The sequence below is a fragment of the Taudactylus pleione genome, unplaced genomic scaffold (assembly GCF_031769625.1).
Source record: "Taudactylus pleione unplaced genomic scaffold, aTauple2 ptg000465l, whole genome shotgun sequence".
In the NCBI taxonomy this organism is placed as follows: Eukaryota; Metazoa; Chordata; class Amphibia; order Anura; family Myobatrachidae; genus Taudactylus; species Taudactylus pleione.
Window position 1 is genome coordinate 2,698,596 of NW_028284867.1, and position 25,593 is coordinate 2,724,188.

The following is a 25,593-nucleotide window of genomic DNA, read 5'->3' on the forward strand; positions in this document are numbered from 1 at the left end:
ATGAACTGTATGTGGGATTATGGCTGAGATACATGTATGTGGGAATAGGGCTGAGATACATGTATGTGGGAATAGGGCTGAGATACATGAACTGTGTGTGGGAATATGGCTGAGATACATGTATGTGGGAATAGGGCTGAGATACATGTATGTGGGAATAGGGCTGAGATACATGTATGTAGGAATAGGGCTGAGATACATGTATGTGGAAATAGGGCTGAAATACATGTATGTGGGAACAGGGCTGAGATACATGTATGTAGGAATAGGGCTGAGATACAAGTATGTGGGAATAGGGCTGAGATACATGAACTGTATGTGGGAATAGGGCTGAGATACATGTATGTGGGAATAGGGCTGAGATACATGTATGTGGGAATAGGGCTGAGATACATGTATGTGGGAATAGGGCTGAGATACATGTATGTGGAAATAGGGCTGAGATACATGTGTGTAGGAATAGGGCTGACATACATGTATGTGGGAATAGGGCTGAGATACAAGTATGTGGGAATAGGGCTGAGATACATGTATGTGGGAATAGGGCTGAGATACATGAACTGTATGTGGGAATAGGGCTGAGATACATGTATGTGGGAATAGGGCTGAGATACATGTATGTGGGAATAGGGCTGAGATACATGTGTGTAGGAATAGGGCTGATATACATGTATGTGGGAACAGGGCTGAGATACAAGTATGTGGGAATAGGGCTGAGATACATGTATGTGGGAATAGGGCTGAGATACATGAACTGTACGTGGGAATAGGGCTGAGATACATGTATGTGGGAATAGGGCTGAGATACATGTACGTGGGAATAGGTGAGAGATACATGCATGTGGGAATAGGGCTGAGATACATGCATGTGGGAATAGGGCTGAGATACATGCATGTGGGAATAGGGCTGAGATACATATATGTGGGAATAGGGTAAAATACGTGTATGTGGGAATAGGGCCGAGATACGTGTATGTGGGAATAGGGCTGAGATACATGTATGTGGGAATAGTACTGAGATACATGTATGTGGGAATAGGGCTGAGAGACATGTATGTGGGAATAGGGCTGATATACATGCATGTCGGAATAGGGCTGAGATACATGTATGTGGGAATAGGGCTGAGATACGTGTATGTGGGAATAGGGCTGAGATACGTGTATGTGGGAATAGGGCTGAGATACGTGTATGTGGGAATAGTAGTGAGATACATGTATGTGGGAATAGGGCTGAGATACATGTATGTGGGAATAGGGCTGAGATACATGTGTGTGGGAATAGGGCTGAGATACATGTATGTGGGAATAGGGCTGAGATACATGTATGTGGGAATAGGGCTGAGATACATGTATGTGGGAATAGGGCTGAGATACATGTATGTGGGAATAGGGCTGAGATACATGTATGTGGGAATAGGGCTGAGATACATGTATGTGGGAATAGGGCTGAGATACATGTATGTGGGAATAGGGCTGAGATACATGTATGTGGGAATAGGGCTGAGATATATGTATGTGGGAATAGGGCTGAGATACATGTATGTGGGAATAGGGCTGAGATACATGTCTGTAGGAATAGGGCTGAGATACATGTCTTTAGGAATAGGGCTGAGATACATGTATGTGGGAATAGGGCTGAGATACATGTATGTGGGAATAGGGCTGAGATACATGTATGTGGGAATAACAAGAGATATGGTAAGAACTTACCTTTGTTATCTCTGTTTCTACGAAGTCCATAGGGTCCACAGGGTTGACCTTGGGGTATAGGTTGGGAACCAAATCCGGGCACCACGCAGTTAAAGCTTTTAGCTCCCAGGATGCACTTGGGTCCACTCTCCCTATAACCCCGCCCCCCAGCCAGAGGCACCTCAGTTTGTAAGTAGCCAAAGGCTGGAGGAGGAGAGAAAAAGAGAGAGAAAACTGGAACACTCTAGAACCATACTCACTGAAAAGGAGACGGGAAACCGGTGACCAGTAACACAGCCCATATGAAGCCAGGTGCATCAGGGCGGGCACCCTGTGGACCCTATGGACTTCGTAGAAACAGAGATAACAAAGGTAAGTTCTTAATATATCTCTTGTTTTCTACTTCAGGGTCCATAGGGGGTCCACAGGGTTGACCTTGGGGATGTCCCAAAGCAGTTCAACCAAGGGTGGGGACGCTCCTGTGCTGAGAAGAGAATCCGTCGCCAAAAAGGAAGCATCCTGAGAGGCAAAGGAAACCAATGCCTAGAACCTTAAAAAGGTGTGGACAGAAGACCACGTGGCCACCTGGTAAGGCAAAACAGCCGAGGCGCCACAGCGAGCCGCCCACAAGGGTTACATTGCCCGAGAAAAAAACAAGCATCAACAACAGAAAGGCCTACCCCTGGGTAAGCCCCTGAGGAAGACATACGAGGCCATCCAGCCAACATTTAGTTATAGGCCGGCCATCCTTTCCTGTGAAAACTAGAAATCTCAGACCACCAATAAGGAGTCCGATTTCCGTAAGAAGCTTGAACGGATCACATAAATCCAAAGAGGCCGGACCACAGTCAATGAGGCCACACCAGCCGAGAGGACTGGGGGCTGAATGGCTGTACCATAAGTTCCAGAATAAAATGGAACCTAAAAACCACATTAAGAAGAAACACAGGGCTAGAGCAACTCACACCCTGACATGATGCCCTCCAGAAGAGGGAGCCACATGAGAACGCTCCCAAGTCAGACACTCTCCTGGTTAATATAAACACCCTGAGAGAAAGAGAGAGCCTAAGCAATAGACCATGTAATGGCTATCACAACCAGCGGTTCCATCGACTGTCCCCGGAGGGAACGAAGAACCACTACTAACTCCCAAGGAGTCCCTAGGGAGGACAAATGGAGGCAGAGGTCAGAAAACACACCAAAGGATGAACTGGATACCAGAGTGGAGCAATTCCATATCTTAACCATACCGACAGTGTAGAGATCCGCACTGTCAGGAAGGCCAGGCCGAGGGTGAAACCCAAGCCAGCCGGCAGGAATGCCAGAATATCTGGAAATCCTGGACACCGGAGGATCATATCGACAGGTACGATACCGTAAGAATTGCGTATGCCACAGTCTGTGGCAGATCCCAGCAAAGTCTGGCCTGTCTGCTCTAAACATCTCAATGAAGACAGAGCCAGGGAAGCCCTAGGACCACAGCAGGGGCGCAGTCATAGACAAACGATCCAGGTCCAGGGAAAAACAAGGACCCTGAAACAACAGGTCCAGATAGTGAAGCAGTAGGAACGGAGCATCGATGAGAAGACTCCGAAAATCCTAGTACCAGTGACGTCTGGGATGAACTGGAGCCCCCAGAAGGAAAACCCCTCCGTCTCGAATTAAACTTCCGAAGACCTCAAGGAAGAAGGGAGACCGGAGGACACAGGTACACAAAGTGGAAGGACCACTTCACTGACAGAGTCACTGAAGGTAGCTTCAGTACTCCTAGAGCTGGACTGTAACACCGGTAGTGTGTGATAGAGTCAGAAGGCCATGAGGACCAATCACCTCAGGGAGGCCCCCTCTGCTCACCAGGAGTTGAAACCTCTCTTGGAGAAGAGACTAGTCCCCGGGATGCACGTCGTGACGGCTGAGGAAGCCCGCTTCCCAATGGAGAGCTCCCGGAATGAACACTGCAGAGTTGGCCAGGAGACGACCCTTGGACTATGTGAGAATGTATGACATTCCTGTCATTGGCACCGAACTACCAGTGTTGCCTAGATGGAAGCCACTGTTGTGACACTGTTGGACTGAACCTATGCAGGTTTACCGTGACATAAGGGTTAGGCCAGAGTGAAGGCCCAAGACAGCCGAAAGTTCCAACAAGTGGCAGGGCGGAAGCGACAGACGTCCAGCTACCCCGAAATGAATGCGGACCAGACACTGTCTGCAGCAAAGAATACCCTGGACGAGATGGCCATAGCCACCCGGACAGAGACCGACTCGCCTCCGGAGAGAGCATCATCGTCCGAACAGCGATCCGATGGAAAAAACTCGATCCATCTGGAGAAGAGTCAATTATGGCAAGGCCTGGAATGGGACTGATCACATTCCCCCCTCCCAAAAGGTAGACACTCTGGGAGACCGCGCATCACCAAGAGTAATGACATATGTCGACCGCGTAGACATCCGCACACTCCAAGTTGAAGAGCGGAGAGCTTGTCTTACGCCAGAAAAATTCCCAGATTCCTGAGAATCCAGCAGTGCTCCCAGATGAAGAATACTCTGTGAGGGATGCAGGGAGGACTTTTCTCCGGTGACTAATTATCTGTGCCGAGAAAAAGCCACGGTTATCCTGACCCGGCGGTAAAGGACCTCGGTGATCCTGCTAAAAGCAGGATGACGTCCAGAGAAAGGAGCATTCGGATACACTGAACAGGTGGACCGTCAGAAAATCCGTAAAGCTGGTAAACCCCGGTGGAGTTAAGGACAGCCCCAAAAGGCAGAGCCCGAAACTTGCAAGTTTTGCTGTGGCACAGCAAACCTGAACCCCTGCTGATGAGAGGGCTCTGTATGTACCCGTAGGTACGTATCCTGAATACTCAGATATACCATAAAGTCCCCAGGCTCCAAACGTCGGATGATGGAGCAAGGAGGATTCCACCTGAGTCCAGGCACCCTTGGAATCTGATTCAGGGATTTGAGACAGAGTATAGGCAAATGAAGAACCAGTCAGACACTGCCCCAGAAAGAAAAAAAAAGAACAACCAGCTGGCCGAAATAGCTCTGCTTACCGCAAAGGCTGTATAGCTTTCTGGGTTTGTAAAGCCCTGATCGGAAGAAGGGCCCGTGTAACAACGCCTGTGAGGAGGCCGCCTGAGCAATGAGAGGCCGTTGAGAATCAGTATCTCACTCTGGAATCCCCCAGATGTAGACCTGCCCTGTCAGGCTGAAGGCTTATCCTCCGGCGTAGAAGCAGGGCCGTCCAGAAGTCCTGGACAGCTCGGTACTAGATATGGTGGCCCCCGTGGCGGCCAACAGCCTAGGAAAAAACAGGCCTTTAGGCTGACCCTGAGTACAAAAAGACTCAACAGAGTTAGTCCGAATGTAGTGGGAGTAGCTAAAGACGGCATCTCTCCATTAGTGATACTGCCAATGATGCAACAATCTCGTCAAGGCCGGACCAAACAAGATCTTCCCCATGGTAGGAGACTGCACCTCTGCTTTCCCATAATGCAGCCATAGGGTATTGCGGCGGATACAGACGCAGCCGAAACCCTGAAAGTTAGAAGACCGGCATCCAATGTAGGTAATCCCACATATGACAATTGCATATTTTATGTGAGCGGCAAAAGACATTTGAATCCCAGACGTGTTGAAGGGGAAAAACGTTACAAATGCATCAGCCCAGCATGCAACAGTATTAACCAACCATGCGATGGCCATGGTAGGACGGGCAACAGACCCTGAAAACGAGTACATTGATTTCAGGTAAAGTTACCACCTACGGATCCGTAAAATCCGTCCAGGCCGGGATGGGAGGCATATTAATCCCTGTAACCCGACGATTAACATACAAATCCACCCCAGAAGGAGATTTCTATTACTTGTGAGGACCCTCAGGGAATGGGAAACAGGAGGCCTTTGTGACCCCTCGTATCTGGCGACAGCCAGACTCCCGCCATGAGATCCACCCGCTGGGCAGAAACGAGGAATGTATGATACAGGTGCAGGATCGACATTCTATATATCCAGAATGAACCCGGCTACCAGCCCCAAAGCAGGAATAATAAAACTTGAAATCGGCTCCCCCCATGTGAGGGGGAAAGAGCCGAATACACCCTCCAGTTTACGGCAGAGCCACTGGGAAGTAACCACAGGGCATATATCACGCCATTTAGTATTTCGTAGAAAACGACATCCACCAGGGTGGCCGTTGTGGTAATCCCTGCAAGGGGAATGACAGACCGATGCGGTACCGGAGGTAATTCATGTACTGTGAAAAACCCCGGCAGGGAGCGATAGTCTGTGACACAGGGGTAAAGTGCAAGTAATTGCGAGATACCCCGAGTTGAAAAGGGCAGTATGGTGAAGTAACCACAAGCGAGTTACGACAATGGAGCCCGCCCGGCGATCCTCAAAGGAGAGGATCCTGAGAAATAAACCGCCCAAAGGGGTCGTGCAAGGGGCCCGGCACCAGATGGCGCCGTATACAAAACCTTTCTGAGTCAAATCCTCCGCACTAATACCTGCAGCACATGGCTTGCAGGATAGCAATAATTGGTGCAGTATCGTGCGCAATCTCCTGGTCAGATATATTTGACTATCTTGACGGAAATATTAAGCAGCGCCATACCGGTCCTGACTGACGCTAAGATTAGCTGCAGGGACCCATTATCAGCGTATGCAACACACAGTTCCATCTAAAATATGGCAACGTGCAGCACGCAACAGTATGTGACAAACCTCACAAATATTAACAAGTATATATATGTGAGGTCTCAGAACCACCCTAGGTACACCTGTATTAGGGCAGATAAAGAAAAGGGATAGATATACACTGACAGGTGAGAAAAGCAGACAGTCAGCACTAGCATAAGTCACATACAATGCAGAAAAACATATAAACATACATTTGCATGACATATAATATACTGCACAATGCCGCTACATTGAACTGCCCAGATTCAGTGTCTGGGAAGGCTATAGCGCTGTGTACACTCACCCACAATGGCCAGGTACGCAGGGGGACTGGGCTCACTGTCATCCTAGGAGTTCTGCAGCACCACCGAGAGATAATGGCCGCTGGAGACCTCAGAAGAAGCGTGGCCCGCTTAGGAAGCAGCTCAGCGACGCCAGACTGCGTGTTGAAAGGCGCGCTGAGCTGAGGGGAGGAGCCGCTAGACAGGGAAGGCTTCCTCCCCTGGCTAGCAATTAACCCCCCGGGATGCTGGCTCCCGCTGCCGCTATAATCCCTGGTGGGCTAGTGGACAAGCGGGGTATGCCTCCATGGAGGGGGGGCCCGCCGCCACCGCTAGCGCCTCCGGTCTGTCCCCAGAGACCGGAGGCATAAGGCTGCATATTCACACGTGGATCACCGCAAGCGGTGACCACGCGACTTACCTGTCCCCGTCGATCCGGCAGCAGCCTAGGGATTCCTCCAGAGTCCGGCTAGTACAGACTCTGGGGTCCCGCTGCGATCCCCAGATCTGTACTGGCGTCGCAGCGCCGGCGGGGTGTAGGAGCGGCAGCTTAGACGTCCATTGGACAGTCTGACGCTGCCGCTCTGAAGAGTAGTAAAAAAATAATAAAACTCTTTTTTTTTCTTCTTTTAAATAAATTTTAAGCTTAATCAGCTCCCCACTGCACTAACGGTGACCCGACTCCGGCCGGGCACCAACTTAAACTGAGGTGCCTCTGGCTGGGGGGCGGGGTTATAGGGAGAGTGGACCCAAGTGCATCCTGGGAGCTAAAAGCTTTAACTGCGTGGTGCCCGGATTTGGTTCCCAACCTATACCCCAAGGTCAACCCTGTGGACCCCCTATGGACCCTGAAGTAGAAAGGGCTGAGATACATGAACTGTATGTGGGAATAGGGCTGAGATACATGTATGTGGGAATAGGGCTGAGATACATGTATGTGGGAATAGGGCTGAGATACATGTATGTGGGAACAGGGCTGAGATACATGTATGTGGGAACAGGGCTGAGAGACATGTATGTGGGAATAGGGCTGATATACATGTATGTGGGAATAGGGCTGAGATACATGTATGTGGGAATAGGGCTGAGATACATGTGTGTAGGAATAGGGCTGAGATACATGTATGTGGGAATAGGGCTGAGATACAAGTATGTGGGAATAGGGCTGAGATACATGTATGTGGGAATAGGGCTGAGATACATGAACTGTATGTGGGAATAGGGCTGAGATACATGTATGTGGGAATAGGGCTGAGATACATGTATGTGGGAACAGGGCTGAGATACATGTATGTAGGAATAGGGCTGAGAAACATGTATGTGGAAATAGGGCTGAGATACATGTATGTGGGAATAGGGCTGAGATACATGTATGCGGGAATAGGCTGAGATACATGTATGTGGGAATAGTAGTGGATATATATGTACGTGGGAATAGGGCTGAGATACATGTATGTGGGAATAGGGCTGAGATACATGCATGTGGGAATAGGGCTGAGATACATGTATGTGGGAATAGGGCTGCGAATCATGTATGTGGGTATAGGGCTGAGATACATGTAAGTGGGAATAGGCTTGAAATACATGTATGTGGGAATAGGGCTGAGATACATGTATGTGGGTTTAGAGCTGAGATACATGTCTGTAGGAATAGGGCTGAGATACATGTATGTGGGAATAGGGCTGAGATACATGTATGTGGGAATAGGGCTGAGATACATGTATGTGGGAATAGGGCTGAGATAAATGTAAGTGGGAATAGGCCTGAGATACATGCCTGTGGGAATAGAGCCAGGGGTGTATGTATAATGGGTGCAGGGTGTGCGGGGCACACCCTGCACCCATTGGTAATTATAATTACCTCTCCGCCGATTCCCGAAGTGCTGCTCCGTAGCGCCGGACTGGCGCTGTAGAGCAGCAAACACTCACTTGGAAAATGGCGGTGGCCATTTTCCCAGTGATCTGCGCATGCGCAGAGAAGATGTCCCCGGGAAAGTAATCGCGGTCGCCATTTTCCTGGAGACCTGCGCATGCGCTGTAGATTCTGGCATGAAGCCAGAATCTACTGCGCTCAGTGCAGCTAAGCCGCCGGCAGAGAGGAGGGGGCCCAAACGGAGGCTGCACACGGACCCCCTCCTCTCTTAAAACGCCCCTGAATAGGGCTGAGATACATGTATGCGGGAATAGTGCTGAGATACATGTATGTGGTCATAGGGCTGAGATACATGTATGCGGGAATAGGGCTGAGATACATGTATGCGGGAATAGGGCTGAGATACATGTATGCGGGAATAGGGCTGAGATACATGTATGTGGGAATAGGGCTAAGATACATGTATGCGGGAATAGGGCTGAGATACATGTATGTGGGAATAGTAGTGGATACATGTATGTGGGAATAGGGCTGAGATACATGTATCTCAATACTATTAACACATACATGTATGTGGGAATAGGAGTGAGATACATGTATGTGGGAATAGGAGTGAGATAAATGTACGTGGGAATAGGGCTGAGATACATGTATGTGGGAATAGGGCTGAGATACATGTATGTGGGAATAGTAGTGAGATACATGTTTGTGGGAATAGGGCTGAGATACATGTATGTGGGAATAGGGCTGAGATACATGTATGTGGGAATAGGGCTGAGATACATGTATGTGGGAATAGTAGTGAGATACATGTATGTGGGAATAGGGCTGAGATACATGCAAGTGGGAATAGTAGTGAGATACATGTATGTGGGAATAGTAGTGAGATACATGTATGTGGGAATAGTAGTGAGATACATGTATGTGGGAATAGGTGTGAGATACATGCTTGTGGGAATAGGGCTGAGATACATGCATGTGGGAATAGGGCTGAGATACATGCATGTGGGAATAGGGCTGAGATACATGTATGTGGGAATAGGGCTGAGATACATGTATGTGGGAATAGGTCTGAGATACATGTATGTGGGAATAGGTGTGAGGTACATGTATGTGGGAATAGGGCTGAGGTACATGTATGTGGAAATAGAGTTGAGATACATGTATGTGGGAATAGGGCTGAGATACATGTATGTGGAAATAGAGTTGAGATACATGTATGTGGGAATAGGGCTGAGATACATGTAAGTGGGAATAGGGCTGAGATAAATGTGTTCAAAGTTCCTGGCTCAGCAGAGGACACTAATGTGATCGCAGCTGCAACTTTTTACGGACCGCAGCTGCGAAATTATGCTAATAGGTTTACAGCTTACCCGAGCATGGGGACGCCCATCACCGCCTACTCATCTGCGGCCGACGTCGCGTACCTGCGTAAATATCGGTAACATTAATGCACATCGACCAGCAATGCGGCCCTTGCGGAAGGTGTGACCAGTCTCAGGTACAGCGGCTCTCCCTACATGCACAGAGCTCTCTTTCTGCGCAGGAGATCACAGTGGCTTATTATGTATGCACGCCAATGTAACGGCGTTTAAATGGTCAGACACACCTGCGTTTTCCTTACTGCCCCACCCCCCCGTTACCTTCCCCAAACGCTGACTACCTGTCACTCACTTTGCGAGTGAATCCTCTGTGCATACGTAATCGCAAAACCAATCGCGGCACATGTGCAATGTGGCTTATACGCGTAGCGCAATGGTAAACAATCGCTCGATCTGCGGAAATATCGGCTTTGTGTCTGCAGCTGAATCAGCCTCATTATCCTCTGTGCGCATTAGATAAGTTAAAACAAATAACACATAATAACTGATGAGACTATATAACTATTAATAACATTCTTAGGTGTAACAAAAGCTCTATATGTTCTTCTGTATGTGGACCTGCGACTATACAATACAACATTCCCAGCAGGGTAGCTACAGTACAAGCTCGGATACTTTTTAAATCCAGACCCATACACCTAGGCAAAAAAAGAAACATATTTCTTAGCAAATCCACTAAATAATAATATAATAATGGGATCGGTATGAAGTAAAATCCCGACGCCGGAAGACCGGCAGTGAAGATCCCGTCAGGTAAGTATTTTAACTATTACTAACCCTACCCCCCCTTCCTAACCCTCCCTTAGGGGTGCCTAAACCTAACCCCCCATTCCCTGCAGCCAAAACCGAAGTCTCCAGGGGGGTGCCTAACCCTAACCTCCCCCCGAGGGTGCCTAACCCTAACCCCCCTTACCCTAGTCTAACCCTTACCCTCGTGGGAAGGGTGCCTAACCCTAAGTCCCCCTGGGAGCCTCTAACCTAACCCCCCCCCTCAGCGGTTGTCCGCGCCCACCGCACGGCTTAACTTTGTTCAGTATGCCGGGCGTCGGTCTCCCGGCGTATGTAAAATGACAGGCGCCAGGATTTTAACGCCTGTTATTAGACCCATGCTGGGATTAGACAGTCGGGTGGCTGGAGGTCAGCATTTTGACCGACGGCTTCCTGACTGCATCCCATAATAATATATAATTATAATAACCCAAACATGGCAATCGCTACATGAACTCAAATCTATACTCACTGACCCTTATATACAGTATGTGTGTGTACGACAGTGTACCAATCCTTCAGTCACACTGTAAGGGCCTAATTCAGACCCGCTCGCGAGCGTAGGACGCTCGCAAGCGGGTCGATGGTGCCCTAATGCGCATGACGGAGGGAGCTCCGTCGTGCGCATGCGCGAGACCCGCATAGCGACAGCGAAGCTGTCGCTCGGGGTCTCGCACCAAAGGGGGCGTGCTGTCGATGGTGAGTGACAGCACGCCCCCTTTGGTGGGCGTGCCGGGGGAGTGGCTGCCAGACGGAGGCGTTCCCATGGGAATGTCAGTGGGAGTGTCAGTGGGAGTGATTTTGGCTCTGATAGAGCCAAAATCACTCCAGGGCTTGCGGCAGCGAGACCCTACCGCAGGGTCTCGTCGCAAGCCCGATGGTCGCGATGGTCTTGACCATTGCGACCATCATCATGGACGCTCGCATAAGCTGTGGGTGGTAACCCACAGCTATGCGAGCGTCCAAGAGGCCGCTCCAATTTTAGGTAGGAGGGCCCTGATTCAGAGCGAGCGCTCTGGTCAGAGCGTCCGCTTCTGAATCAGGCCCTAAGTTATGATTACCACATGAGCAAAATCTCTTTCGCTTCCCAATATAAATTCTAGATCGTTTAAACACTGCGGGGTATATTTACTAACATGAGAGTTTTTAGAAGTAGAGATGTTGCACAATCAGATTCTACTTAACATTTATCTACCACCTTCTAGAAGATATTGATAATAGCTAGAATCTGATTGGTTGCTATGGGCAACATCTCCACTTCTAAAAACTCTCAGTAAATATACCCCCTACACATATTGCTCCTATTTCAGAGATGGGCGCTATTCCCACAGCTGTTGTTACGCCTTTGTACGCAGCGGCTGTGCGGAATTATGCAAATGCCACAGCAGGCATCTTGTGTAAAAAAGACGCCTCCTGCCGGCTTCCGTCATCCGCCATTGTGTCCGAGGACGCAACATCTGATCACTCACTTGACCACCGGACATTAGGTTACTCTGGATATCCAACGTGATCACACTACATGGGCTAGTATATATGCGTAAGTAGATGCAGACCCTAGCCTTGGCACGCTTACAAAACAGGGCTGACGTGTCCTCATTTTGTAAAACGTTCTTTGTCACCGCCCACAAATGGGCGCAACCTGTCAATCAGACTGCGGGGTCCAGGGCATTGCAAGCAATGTCGCAGAACAAAATCTGCAATTCTGTGGATTGTGGGCAGTACTGTTTAGCATAACAACAATGGGGGCAATAGTTATGATACGAACTGTGGACAGTACTATTTGCCATAATGAGAACTGTGGACGCTATTGTTTGGCACAATATAAATCATGGGCACTACTATTTGGCTAATATGAATGGAGGCTGTACTTTCGGCATAAAATTAACTGTGGACACGCCTACTTTCCCTGATATGAACTGTGGGCAGCACTGTTTGGCATAAAATTAACTATGGACACTATTGTTTAGCATAATATGAACTGTGGGCAGTACTATGTGGCATAATATGAACTGTGGGCAGTACTATGTGGCATAATATGAACTGTGGGCAGTACTATATAGCATAATATGAACTGTGGGCAGTACTATATGGCATAATATGAACTGTGGGCAGTACTATGTGACATAATATGAACTGTGGGCAGTACTATGTGGCATAATATGAACTGTGGGCAGTACTATGTGGCATAATATGAACTGTGGGCAGTACTATGTGGCATAATATGAACTGTGGGCAGTACTATTTGGCATAATATGAACTGTGGGCAGTACTATGTGACATAATATGAACTGTGGGCAGTACTATGTGGCATAATATGAACTGTGGGCAGTACTATGTGGCATAATATGAACTGTGGGCAGTACTATGTGGCATAATATGAACTGTGGGCAGTACTATGTGACATAATATGAACTGTGGGCAGTACTATGTGACATAATATGAACTGTGGGCAGTACTATGTGACATAATATGAACTGTGGGCAGTACTATATGGCATAATATGAACTGTGGGCAGTACTATATGGCATAATATGAACTGTGGGCAGTACTATGTGGCATAATATGAACTGTGGGCAGTACTATGTGGCATAATATGAACTGTGGGCAGTACTATGTGGCATAATATGAACTGTGGGCAGTACTATGTGGCATAATATGAACTGTGGGCAGTACTATTTAGCATAATATGAACTGTGGGGGCACTACTATTTGACATAATTTATACCTCCCAACTGTCCCACTTTGGGCGGGACAGTGCCGTATCTCTGGGACTGTCCCGCCATCCCACCCAAGGGCCGCAGTGTCCCATGGTGTCTGTGTGTGTGGGGGGGGGAATTTGGGGAGAGCAAACACTGCTGCTCTGCATAGCATCTATACTGTGCAGGCTGAGTGTCTGGGAGCAGCCCAGCATCTCCTGGTGTGCTGGCAATGCCCCCAGAGCGACGAAACGGGGGTGCGTGCCTCCCCCGCTTGGTCCTGCCCCCTTTTTAGGTGGCACATGCCTTCGGAGCGCTATATGTCCCACTTTTATATTCACTAATGTTGGGAGGTATGCATAATGTAAATTGTGAGGCTCAACGGTTAATACGAAAAACCTGTATAAAACTTTACTAACTAATGGTCTTGAGCAGCGGCGGCTCCTTACCTGTCTGGCTGGGCGGGGGGTCTGCATGTCATGGGCTGCAATTTATCCAGCCCTCTCCTCCCTGCCATCCCGGTGATTGACAGATGATGTCACTGGGAGGTGGAGCTTAGGTCTGGTGGCATTGAGGGGCGGAGCCCAAATAAGGGGGCGTGACTTAAGTCAGGCACTGCAAGCAAACAGGCTGGCTTCTAGGGGCTGCAGCTAATGCCAGATAGGGCAGCCGTAATAGCAGGGGAGTGGTTTCCCATGGGAAGTGCCCTCTCTGCTATCGCAGTCCGGGCTGGCACCTCCCCCTGGGACTGCCTGTTGGCTGTGATTAGCAGGGAGCGCTTCCAATGAGACGTCACAGCCGCTGCTAGGCAGTCGCTGCGGGTGGCAGATTTTACTTGGGGGGCTGCAGTCTCGCAGCCTCTAAGTAAAATCCGCAACTGGTCATGAGATAGAGAGGCAAACTGCTTTGGCCTCATGTAGAAGGGACCACCCATTACCAAGAAGGCAGTATACATTTTTACACTCGTACAGTTCCCCGTGAGATTTAAAAGACAAATTTCAATTATTTATTCCAAACCGGCAAGTGATCAATATCCTACTCCTTCCTAATGAACAGTGCTGATATGCCAAAGGGTTTTACTTACTGTAAAGCTTTACTAATCACTCGCCGGGGACATTGCGAGGTTCTCCAAAGACCGAGGACCTGACCCCACAAGCAAACTAATCACATTCATAGTCGCTTCTGCTATGCACACAAACAGTATAAAATCAAATGTGACAGTAATAATAAGCATTTATCACAGCTAAATTAGTGCTGAAGTCGCTCAACTGTATAAATATATTAAATAAGTTTAATTAAAGATAATGAAAAAGACATTGCATTTTAACAGAGGATGTTTGAGCTTTATGTCATATACAGAGGTGCCTTAAATACTCTTCCAGGAGTAATATAATAGGCTATGACTACTCTGCGCTATTATAAAACAATAGCTCCACCCCAAACAATGTCCTCCTTAAGCCGTCCATTGGTTTTATTCTTTTCATCATTCTTTTCATCACCTTAGCTTATCACCCACACTCTGCATGAAATGAACAACTGAAGGTTACAGACAAGTGTATTAATCAAATTAGAATTTATAATCAAGGGTGGCGAGATAAGCAGTGCTTATTCTCGGTCTACATCCCCCTACTGATATTTAACTTATTACACTTATTAATTGGGGTGGAAAATACATCCTGACCATGCGCAATTCAGCTGGGCGGTACCACTTCCCCTCCCTTGGCTTAGCACTCGCCCATCCTTAAGATGGCGACCATGTCACCACCCCGTCCCAGGCCCCCGAGTTTCAGGGGCACAAAATTGGTCCGTCGCCTCTACTATTTATAAACTGGCAGCACATGTGGCGCAAGTATGCAAAATAAAAAAAAGAAAGTGATTAAGCCCCCACCAACACCCCCTGGATATTCACCTCAGTAAAGTCCATTATGGTATAGTGCCCATACCAATGACGTCATGACGTGCAACGTCATTAGGCATGACGCTGCGCCGGCCGCCGGCCCTTCACCTCCGCTGTGGCCCGGGGAACTTAAGCGGAGCACTGCACTGCAGCCGATCAGGAAGTAATTGCCACCGGCCGGGAACAATGACAGTACAGCACTGGCAACCTCAAGCTGCAGGCCTGCAGCTCCACTTCAGCCTCTAAAATGGGAAAAATATTTTTTCCATTTTTGTACTTGTCTTGACAATGGTCCCTTGGTGGACCGAAACGTTGATGATGGAATAAAGCCTTGAAATGTAAATGTTCTTCTAAGAGAAGCCCTGGTGAGTGCATTCCATTTATTTTGTCATATGTATATATATATATATATATATATATATATATGCATGTGTGTGTGAGTGTATGTACTATATATTTATATTATTAGGGATGTACAGGCTCGGATATGTTAGAATTTTCCCGCCAAGTTCTGATTTTTCCTGGCAAAAAACAGGTCTCAGAAAGAGGCAAAACGTCATCTTTCATGGACAAACATCATCTTCCATGGACTTTTGTCCAAGAATGATGATGTTTGTCCATGAAAGATGACGTTTTGCCTCTTTCTGAGACTCGTTTTTTGGCGGGAAAAATCCGAACTTGGCGGGAAAATTAGAACCTATCCGAGCCTGCACATCCCTAATATTATTTATATATATATATATATATATATAATTACATACACTCACACATACATGCATATATATATATATATATATATATATATATATACACACACACAAATTTTTGTTCATGTAATGGTAAATGTGGAGGTTGGAGGGGGCTCCAAGATTTCTTTTGCCAACCCTGGCTGCTTAGCTGGGGGAAGTGCCGGTCAACCGTTACTGCGCTACTAGAGGCAGCCGAGGAGCGCTGAAACGCTGTCCCCAAATGTTACTGGGGTTACAGAGAGTGGTATGTACTAAGAATCACATTGCCGATTGGGTACATCCCGCCACTTATCAGATACATACTGGCTTTAACAACGCTGGTATGTACCTAGAAATGCACAAAGCACAGCTCTCCCAATAAGAGCCGTCCTTTGCGATCTCTATCGCAAAGGACGATTATAACCCAGAAGCCCCTCTGCACATGGGTCGTATGACAGGCGCGCCGCAGGGACACTGGGAGGGATCCGATTGGATCCCTCTAAGTGCAGAACGAGGGAAAGAAAGTGGAAAGAAGCCCTTAGGCCTCTATTGGGGAATGCAATCCAAAACTCGAAATTCGGATTTAAAATCTGAATTCTGACCATTGGAAGATCAGAACCGCGACTCTGATTTATCCGGATCCTCTTATAAGGGAATCGGTATGAAATACCGCTGGCCGCATGGCAGCCGGCTTCCCGATTGTATACCCTTATAAGATCTGTCCGGATTCACGAAATACAGGTGGACTATGAGTTCTGGAGAACCGACTTGGAGATCTCTAATACCCCTTTTCCACATAAATTCCGGGTCTGACCTGGAGTTGGAACAAAGTTCCTATCCGGATCAGACCCGGAATTTTGCCGGCGCCGACTCAGGATATTCCCGAGTCAGCGACGCTCACACCACACCATAGACCCGGCTTTTGCGGAGTGAAAGTGGTCGCTTGGAGATGACGTCATCTCCAAGCGCCACTGAAGCCGGACCAATTGGCCGGCTAGCAGCGCACTCCAGGTCATAGTGACCCGGAGTGCGCTGTTCTCACAACAGGGTTTCACGGGCTACGCCCGTGTTAAACCCTGCTAGTTACCTGGGTTGGATTGCCGGGTCACTCGACCCGGCGATCCAACTCTCTCCCCTTTTACACCAGGGAGCTGCCCGGGTTAACCCTTCAAAAACCCGGGTTTTAGCTCCGGTGTAAAAAGGGTATAATTTCCACAAACATTTTTCTATATGATCCCATAGGAAGTACTCAGACTTGTGACTGATAGGTAATACACAATAATAGTCAGATTGGAAACTTAAAGTGGCCTCATGTAGGTGGGGTGGGACCAAATACACAGAGTAAGCACTAGCCACAATACAACACAGTCAGCATCCGCGTGACCACCATACAGTACAGAAAGTATTCTAATGACCACTACACAGTACAGACAGCTTCCCTGTGACCACCATGCAGGGCAAAGAGCATCCTAATGACTGCCATAAAAACAAAGACAGCATCCACCTGACCTCCAAACAGGATAGAACATCACAATGACTGCCACACAGTACAGAGAGCATCACAATGACTGCCATACAGTACAGAGAGCATCTTAGGGACTGCCAGAATACACAGATAGCATCCCAGTGACACCATACAGCACAAACAGCATCCCAATGGCTGCCATAGAATAGAGACAATCTCCACATGGCTGCCAAACAAGAGAGAGACCATCATAGTGGCTGCCATGCAGCACACAGAGTTTCCACATGACTGCCATACTGCACAGACAGCATACCAGTAACTGCCATACAGCGTAAAGAGAGAGGATCCCAGTGACTACCATACTGTATATTAAGCATCCCAGTGACTGCCATAAAATACATTCCGCAGCTAAATGGTCGCCACAAAATATATTTCTCACACAGTCTGTCCCTGCATGCGAATCTTCATACATTCCTGTGATATTTCCTAAATTCACAATGCGAATGTAGGTGAAAATATCACACTACAACCGCATTTGAAATGTGGATTGTAGTAAATAGGGTCCTAAGACACATTGGAGCTCATTCAGACCCGGTTGCAAGCGGCCGCTTGCTCGTACGTGGCCAATGTTAAGCGACCGCGCGTGCGCACGCTTCGTACTGTGCCTGCGCAAACTACTCAGAGCGATCGGAATCTGATCGCTCGCCAAGCAAAGACAGCCCAGTGAAATGAGTGACAGGAGAGGCCGTTTGTGGGTGGTAACAGGGGCAGGACACTAATAACGGGGGAGTGGAGGTGTGAACGCAGGCGTGCCCGAGTGTTTCAACGCCGTTTCAGAGGCGTGCATAATTAACAGGCAGCGTCGTAGTACACGTCAGCTACCTGTTTTCACACAGAAATCCTCGCAGTGCTTGCGGTAAGGTAAGGCAACCACAAGCACTGCGAGCCCTTCCGATGATCCTCGATGTACCACTGTTTTAATACACTTCCTGGAGATGACGTGCGCTAGTGGGAGTCTCTACATACGCTAATGGGCGTCTGCATACTGCATACACAAGGTGATCGCTCGCCCAGACAAAGTGGGCATGCTTATGCCTTTCCGAGCGAGCGCCTGCCATGCCGTCACTTTGCCGAAATTGCATACGCTGGGGGCGAGCGATCGCATCTAGTGAGCAGCTCTGAATCAGGTCCATTGTTTATTCTAGTGAGCACAATACACAAAGCATCCGGGTGACATATAATGTACATTAATTGTTAATTAATGGTGTGTGTAAATCTCCAATCTATAAAGACCATAGTAGTGCACATGAATTATCGGGGCTTCTCACACTGCGGTGGCACTATAAGTCCCACATTCAGCTGACAAGGTATGCTGGGACTTTGTGGCATATCTGTAATAGGTGCAGGGTGTCCACACGGTATGCGTTCGGTATCCCGGCGGCCTGGATGTAGACACTACTACTAGCGGTGCAGAAGCCCGGCGCCAACATCACGACCGCCGGGATACCGAAGGTAAGTATGTTAGGTTTAGGGTTAGGCACTAAGAGGGGAGGGTTAAGGTTAGGCACTAGGGGGGGGGAGATTAGGGTTAGGTACCAAAGAGGGGGGTTAGGGTAGGGAGAGGGGGAGGGTTAGCATACCGACCAACAAGTGTCGGTATGTTAACCCTTTCGGGATGCCAGCATTGGGATTCTAACAGCCGGGATCCCGAGCGCGGCATCTCATACCGATTCCGTCCCTATAGTATACTCACCACTCCATGCTGCATAAATCACCAGGAAAATGCCATGTCTGTTACTATTCCCGAAGATTTGCTCATGTGCAGCAGAGAAATCACTGGGAACAGCGCCAGAGTCTTACTCACCTGCGCCACCCGTGAGAGAGGAGGGGGCCTCTACTGAGACTGCACTTAAGCAGCCCCTGCCGAGACAGTTTTACAAGCACAGGTAGACTTCCACTTATACATGAGATCCGCAGACTTGTAGATTCCTTGCTGTTTTGTGCTGTAGACTGACTTCTTTCCCTTTGCCTGGGACAATTGAGCCTCACCTAACCTAACGATTAGGCACAGCTGAGTTGTTGAAGGTGAACCCTCATGGTGCATACACACGTAGCGATCAGCTAGCGATACGATATCGCTGGCCGATCGTCCTGCACCCTCCCTGGTATGCTGGATGATCGATATCGAGCACACCACCTACTCACCGATGACTATAGCGACCCGCGATCAACGATCGCGCATCCCTATAGTAACTTGCTCGATATCGAGCAAGTTGACCTGCATGCACGGCCGATGGATGATATCGCTATCGTCCATACGTAGCCACGCATCGATGGTCATCAGTGAGTTTGTAGGGACCTAAAAATGCCCGATTTAAATGATAACGATATTGTTATATTTTAATAACAGTTTCTTATATAGCGCAGCATATTCCGTTGCGCTTTACAATTGGAACATTCATAGAACAAAACTGGGTAATAACAGACAGATATATAGGTAGGAAGGCCCTGCTCGCAAGCTTACAATCTATAGGGAAAAAGGCATTGATACACAAGGATAGGTGCTATATATTGCATTTTGGTCCAGACAGAATGCAGAGTTTCTTGGTGGGCTGCATGATCCATTCACACCAGAATGTCGGCCAAATGTCATGAGGATGTGGGAGAAAGACGATGTGTGAGGTTGTGTGTGGACTGTGAAAGGGGATGTAATTAGATATGGAAGCTATGAAGGTTATGTGGGCGGTTCTGGAATCTGATAAGCTTGCCTGAAGAGGTGAGTTTTCAGGGAACGCTTGAAGGATTGGAGACTAGAGGAAAGTCGTATTGTGCATGGTAAGGCATTCTATAGAGTGGGTGCAGCCCGAAGAAAGTTCTGTAATAGTGAGTGGGTTAATCCCATACAGGCTTTTTCTGCCAAAGTATCCCCCAAAGCTGATCGTGATTTCCTGCTGAAGGAAAGGGTTGGGATGGTGATGTAGAACCATTGTTTGACATCCATATAATAATAAGTACAGGGCTGGTAATCATAGCGTCAGTGACAATTACATACATAACCCACCACAAACACATCGTTATTTTATCCTTCTTCACCAACTTTAATGTAAAACAAAAGACGCTATTTGTTCCATTTTGCTACAAGATAAAAGTATCACCTAACACATGAAAAGCCGGTCTGCTCATATACACACTAGACACTTCCAGTCACTTTGAGGTCAATATGATTGTGGTTAGTCTTTGGGCGCGATTCATGACCTGGACGCAAAGCAGCGCACTTTCGCAGCCGACAGGGGCCAGGTATGCAAAGTCCGGGATCGCACGGCCAGGCTTAAGGACGTCCTCTATGTCTTAGAGAGCGACGGCAGAGTGAGCGCACGCCAGTATAAAGACGCCCCCTTTTTCTTCGCAGCACACGTCATCTCCAGGAAGTGTATGATTAATCAGTAACATCGAGAGCCATCGGAGCTGCACGCAGCTCTTGAGGTAGACCCTACCCCGCCGATAGCACTGCGATCACTGCAGGCTGAAATACAACCATGTGACGTGTACAATGACACTGCCATGCTAATAATGCACGCCCAAAGAACGGCGTTTTGACGCTCAGACCCGCCTGCATTCACACATCCACTCCCCGTTTTCCAGGACCTTCCCCTGTTACCACCCACAAAAGTAGCACTCAGTCTGTGTACTACGAGCGCACGATTCCCAATCGAAGTGACTGTCTCGCGCACTGTGACGCATACGCAGACGGGCGACAATCGCCCATAGCGTGCGTCCGCGGCTTAGCGATCGGGTCTGAATCGGGCCCTTTATCTTGAAGTACATCAGACCGGCTGTGAGCCTAGTGAGTATAGCAGCTGGGTAGTGAATACAATAACTATCAGAACTTTCCATTAACAAGATAACAAGATTCTAACCAAATATTGGGATTTTTTATATTAATGGTTTTATTATTTTTATTATTCAGCTTTTTTTTGATTTCCAGATAAGAAGGTGAAGAAGTCAGACTGTGGAGACTGGCAGTGGAGTGTTTGCGTTCCCACCAGTGGGGACTGTGGAATTGGGACCAGGGAAGGCACCCGCTCAGGAAATGAGTGTAAACAAACCATGAAGACCCAGAAGTGTAAAATCCCGTGCAACTGGAAGAAGCAGTTTGGAGGTGAGATGACACTGACGCCGGGACCTTACAGTAACGGTACCTAAAGTCCATTTTCAGGGGAGACAGACCAGAAATCGGCAACTGTGGTGTAAATATTATTATGCCACGTGGAAGATATATACAGTATGTGCAAACAGCTCGGGGCTGATATGAAATGACCCACTTTGCCCAGTTTGCAGAACTGGTGGCATCTCATGACGTATCCGGTTCTGCGAGTGCAGCATATGCGACAAGAGATGACAGTAGCGTATAGACCTCGCATGCACAAGGGTCACTTCCAGGGGCGTATCTAAAATGGGTGCAGGGTGTGCGGGAACACGGGCCCCACACCGCACACCCTGCGCCCATTATAATACTTACCTCTCCGGAGTCCCACGTCGGCGCGGGCGTCCAGCGCTGTAAAACAACTGGAAAATGGCCGTCGTTTGCGCATGCGCAGTACAGGAAAAATGGCCGCCGCGGCCACTTTCCCGGTGACCTGTGTATACACTATAGACTCTGGGCACACTCTAGTGCCCAGAGTCTATAACTCCGGCGCTGGCCACGCACAGCTCAGTGCGCTGCCGGCCGCCGGGCGGAGAGGAGGGGGCCCATGTCGGAGACCGCACACGGGCCCCCTCCTCTCTAGAAACGCCCCTGGTCACGTCACTATGAGCAGACCGCAGGGAGGGGCTCCTTCCAGAATCACAGCCCCTGTCCCTGCATGTGCTATTTAATACAATTGTCATTACAGCATACAACCATGCGATCATGGTTGCGAATATCGCCCCCAGATCGCAGTGAAGTGTGTGGTTATTGATAAATGCGGGCCCCATAGTACCCATATAAGCAGCAGCGTGGCTAAACGCAAGGTCTGGCGCTGTTGTTGGCAGTGGGGAATTTGCGTAATTTTAGCTCCGCCCCATAAATATGGATTTGCAAATAGGGATGGGCATAGAAAGTCCGGCACCGAATGGTTGCAGGGCTTCCATCATCAAATCAAGTGATGCGGTGGCTACTAGTCATGGAATTTAAACCATTCGATGATCTAACCATTGATAACTACTATGTGCGCATAGGCAGTATGAGGTTGGCACAGCTGTGCGCTAAATAGGAGGCAGTGGGGAGGGGGCGGGTGGCGGCACTATCGTGGCATTGTGCCCACGCTGCCGCTATACTGTGCAGAGATTCCTGCCATATTACAGCTGGGGAGTGTAACTACGATGTTGCAATTCAGCTTCACCCTCTAAGTTAAATCGGGAGTCTCCTGCACCTCCTGGGAGAGTAGGTAAGTGTGCAGTGTGTACGGCACCATAAATAGAATTAGTTGACATGCATGAAAACTTGGCAGAGAAAAAGAAAACTAATATCTAAATAGCTTCTGTGGGTAACACTAGCTTTCTTTGCTCTGTACCAGCGCAGGAGCAATAATAATATATTCAGTAGTAATAGTACATTGGCTTTTCTTTGTAACTCAGACTAGTGCTAAAACATAGCAGGTAGACAGCCGGAGATCACTGTGTGTATTATTGTTTCCTGTTAACTTCCTAGTACAAACCTCACCTGCTCTCCCCTTCTTCTTCCCAACAGCCGAATGCAAGTACCAATTCCAGGAGTGGGGAGAGTGTGACCCGGAGACAGGCGTGAAGACACGGAACGGCAGCTTAAAGAGGGCCCTGCACAACGCGGAGTGCCAGAAAACGGTCACCCTGTCCAAGCCCTGCGGAAAGATCACCAAATCAAAGCCTCAAGGTGAGATTGTGGCATTAAGACGACCAACCTGAGTGCCAAACCGGGGCACTGCCAGCCAGGGCTTAGGAAGGGCGCTATGTGTTTGAGAATATAGAGGGGAATTCAATATGAAACGTAAACTTCGCTGTCGAAGTTTACGTTTCATATCGGAGTTTTTACCTGCGTTAAAGTATCGGGCGCGCGCCCGCTTATCCCCGTATTCTATATGAAATGAACGAAAACGGGAGACTCCGAAGTTGGATTTGTGTAAAGTCACGAAATTTTCCTTAAAAAAATTGTAGGACCCCCCTAAAGTTGTAAAAACATGGGGCATCACTATGGGTACCCCCGTTTTTAGCCTTTAAATGAAAGTCGGGGATTTAAATAGCCGCAGCAGGTGTTTTTTCCCGATATTGAAGAAGTGATGCAGAAGAGCACTTAGGTTATTTTTTTTGTTTTTTTAAGTGGTCCTGTCAAATTTGGGGTACATGAAAATGGGTACTAGCATATTTTTAAGTCCCTGCAATTATGCACCTGCCGCTATAAATCTATTCCAGAAAACACGTGCCGCATACTTTCAGAATAGCCCTGAACCTATTTCCCTATTGTTAAACAATTTTTTCACATTTTTTTTTTTTTCACCTCAGTTTTTAAATAAATTTTTTGCGGTGTCCCTATTTTTTTTAAAAAACTTTTTTTGACACAGTTCTTTTTTAAATGTCATTCCCAGGGGTGCAGGCTATTTTTTTTAAGCCTGCACCCCTAAACCCCAATTCTGCACTTTTTTTTCGACACCTATTCAATGATGAAAAGTTATCCCCGTTTTTTATCAAAGACTTTTCGAACCTGCGATAAGTCTTTGAAATTGAATACGGTGTAAAAGTAAAACCTGCGATAATGACGTCAAAAGTGCGGTATTAACGCAAAAACGATGTTTTCGCTCCCATATTGAATACCCCTAATAGAATTATAGAAATATAAGGAAATAGGATGATTTAAATGGACATTGTTTAGATATTTAAATTTCTTTTGTTTTATGCTCTTTGTACACAGTCCTGTTTTCACTATTCCGGCAGTAGAATTTCCAGATGATCCTTTGTATTCTGATTTTTGGATCAACTGTGTCTCTGCAACAGCAGACGGATCCCGCGACATGCCGTGCTCTGTTAGGTCTTGTAGTATCTCCCTGGCATCCCAGGCTACAGACAACAGGGATTATGCTGAGTACATGCTGGCAGCACAGGAACCAGTGACAGACAGGCCCCTGAGACTAAAGGATAAAAAGCTGCAACACCAGAAATAAAACCATTACAAAGATTCATACAGTAACGGCTCTTAATGCTCCCTGAGACATCATCACAGAGCTGCCCGCAGTACAAGTGCATCGGCTGCTGTGTGAATACTGGAAAGTTAAGCTGGGTACACAGGTAAAGATTTTCTGTCCAACCATCCAACTAGTTGAAAATCTGGTAAGGTATGAGAGCAAATGACAATCAGCAATTTGCTCCCAAACGCCGGAAAATGGACAAAAAAATGTTGTTTGAACAAATAGTTTAGATCAAACATTTAACAAACTTATCTGACGTCATTTTCATCTGTTTTCTGGCATTTAGGAGCAAATTGCTGATCATCAGTTACTCCCATACGTTACCAGATCTTCATTCCAACCAATCAACTAGTTGGCTGGTTGGACAGAAAATCTTTACCTGTGTATGCCGCTTAACGCCTGCAGAGAAGGTGACACAAATTGGAGTTTGACGTGGGAAAGAACAGGCCAGACAGCCTCAATTGGCTGTTACCAAGCTAAACAATATTACTAGGCGTCACTGGCTCTTCTAGACTAGAGGAATGCTGCCTTAGCACATTTGTATGTTTGGGCCTCATACATTTAATTGTAGCCACTTGCTAGTACATTTTAGTAGCTTTATAGGACTATAAACAATCCAGGAAATGCAGCTGCTACAGAATGATACATTAATACCCCTTTTACACCAGAGCAAAAACCTGGGTTATTGCTGGGTCTAACTGGGTCGCAGCTCAGTGTAAAAGGGTCCCTGAAAAATAACCCAGGTCAAGTGACCCAGCAATCCAACCCAGGTAGCTACCAGGGTTGGACCCAGGATGGACCCGTGTAATGGTGCAGTGTAAACGGTGCAACCCGGGTTATCTGACCTGGGTCATGCCTAAAATGAGCTGATTGGTGGTTGTGGAGCAGTCACCTCCCACTTTTTATGACCTCACAGGTTTAGCAGGGCAGACCTG

General features: G+C 47.8%; 1 protein-coding gene across 1 annotated transcript in view; it reads left to right on the forward strand.

Moving 5' to 3' along the window:
- PTN (pleiotrophin) overlaps positions 1-25,593 on the forward strand; it is a 109,856-nt gene that overhangs the window by 47,027 nt on the left and 37,236 nt on the right. Inside the window, exons 3-4 of the mRNA XM_088448766.1 lie at positions 21,448-21,621; positions 23,191-23,352. Of these exons, the coding sequence (XP_088304892.1) occupies positions 21,448-21,621; positions 23,191-23,352 (336 nt within the window). The remainder of the gene's footprint in view (positions 1-21,447; positions 21,622-23,190; positions 23,353-25,593) is intronic.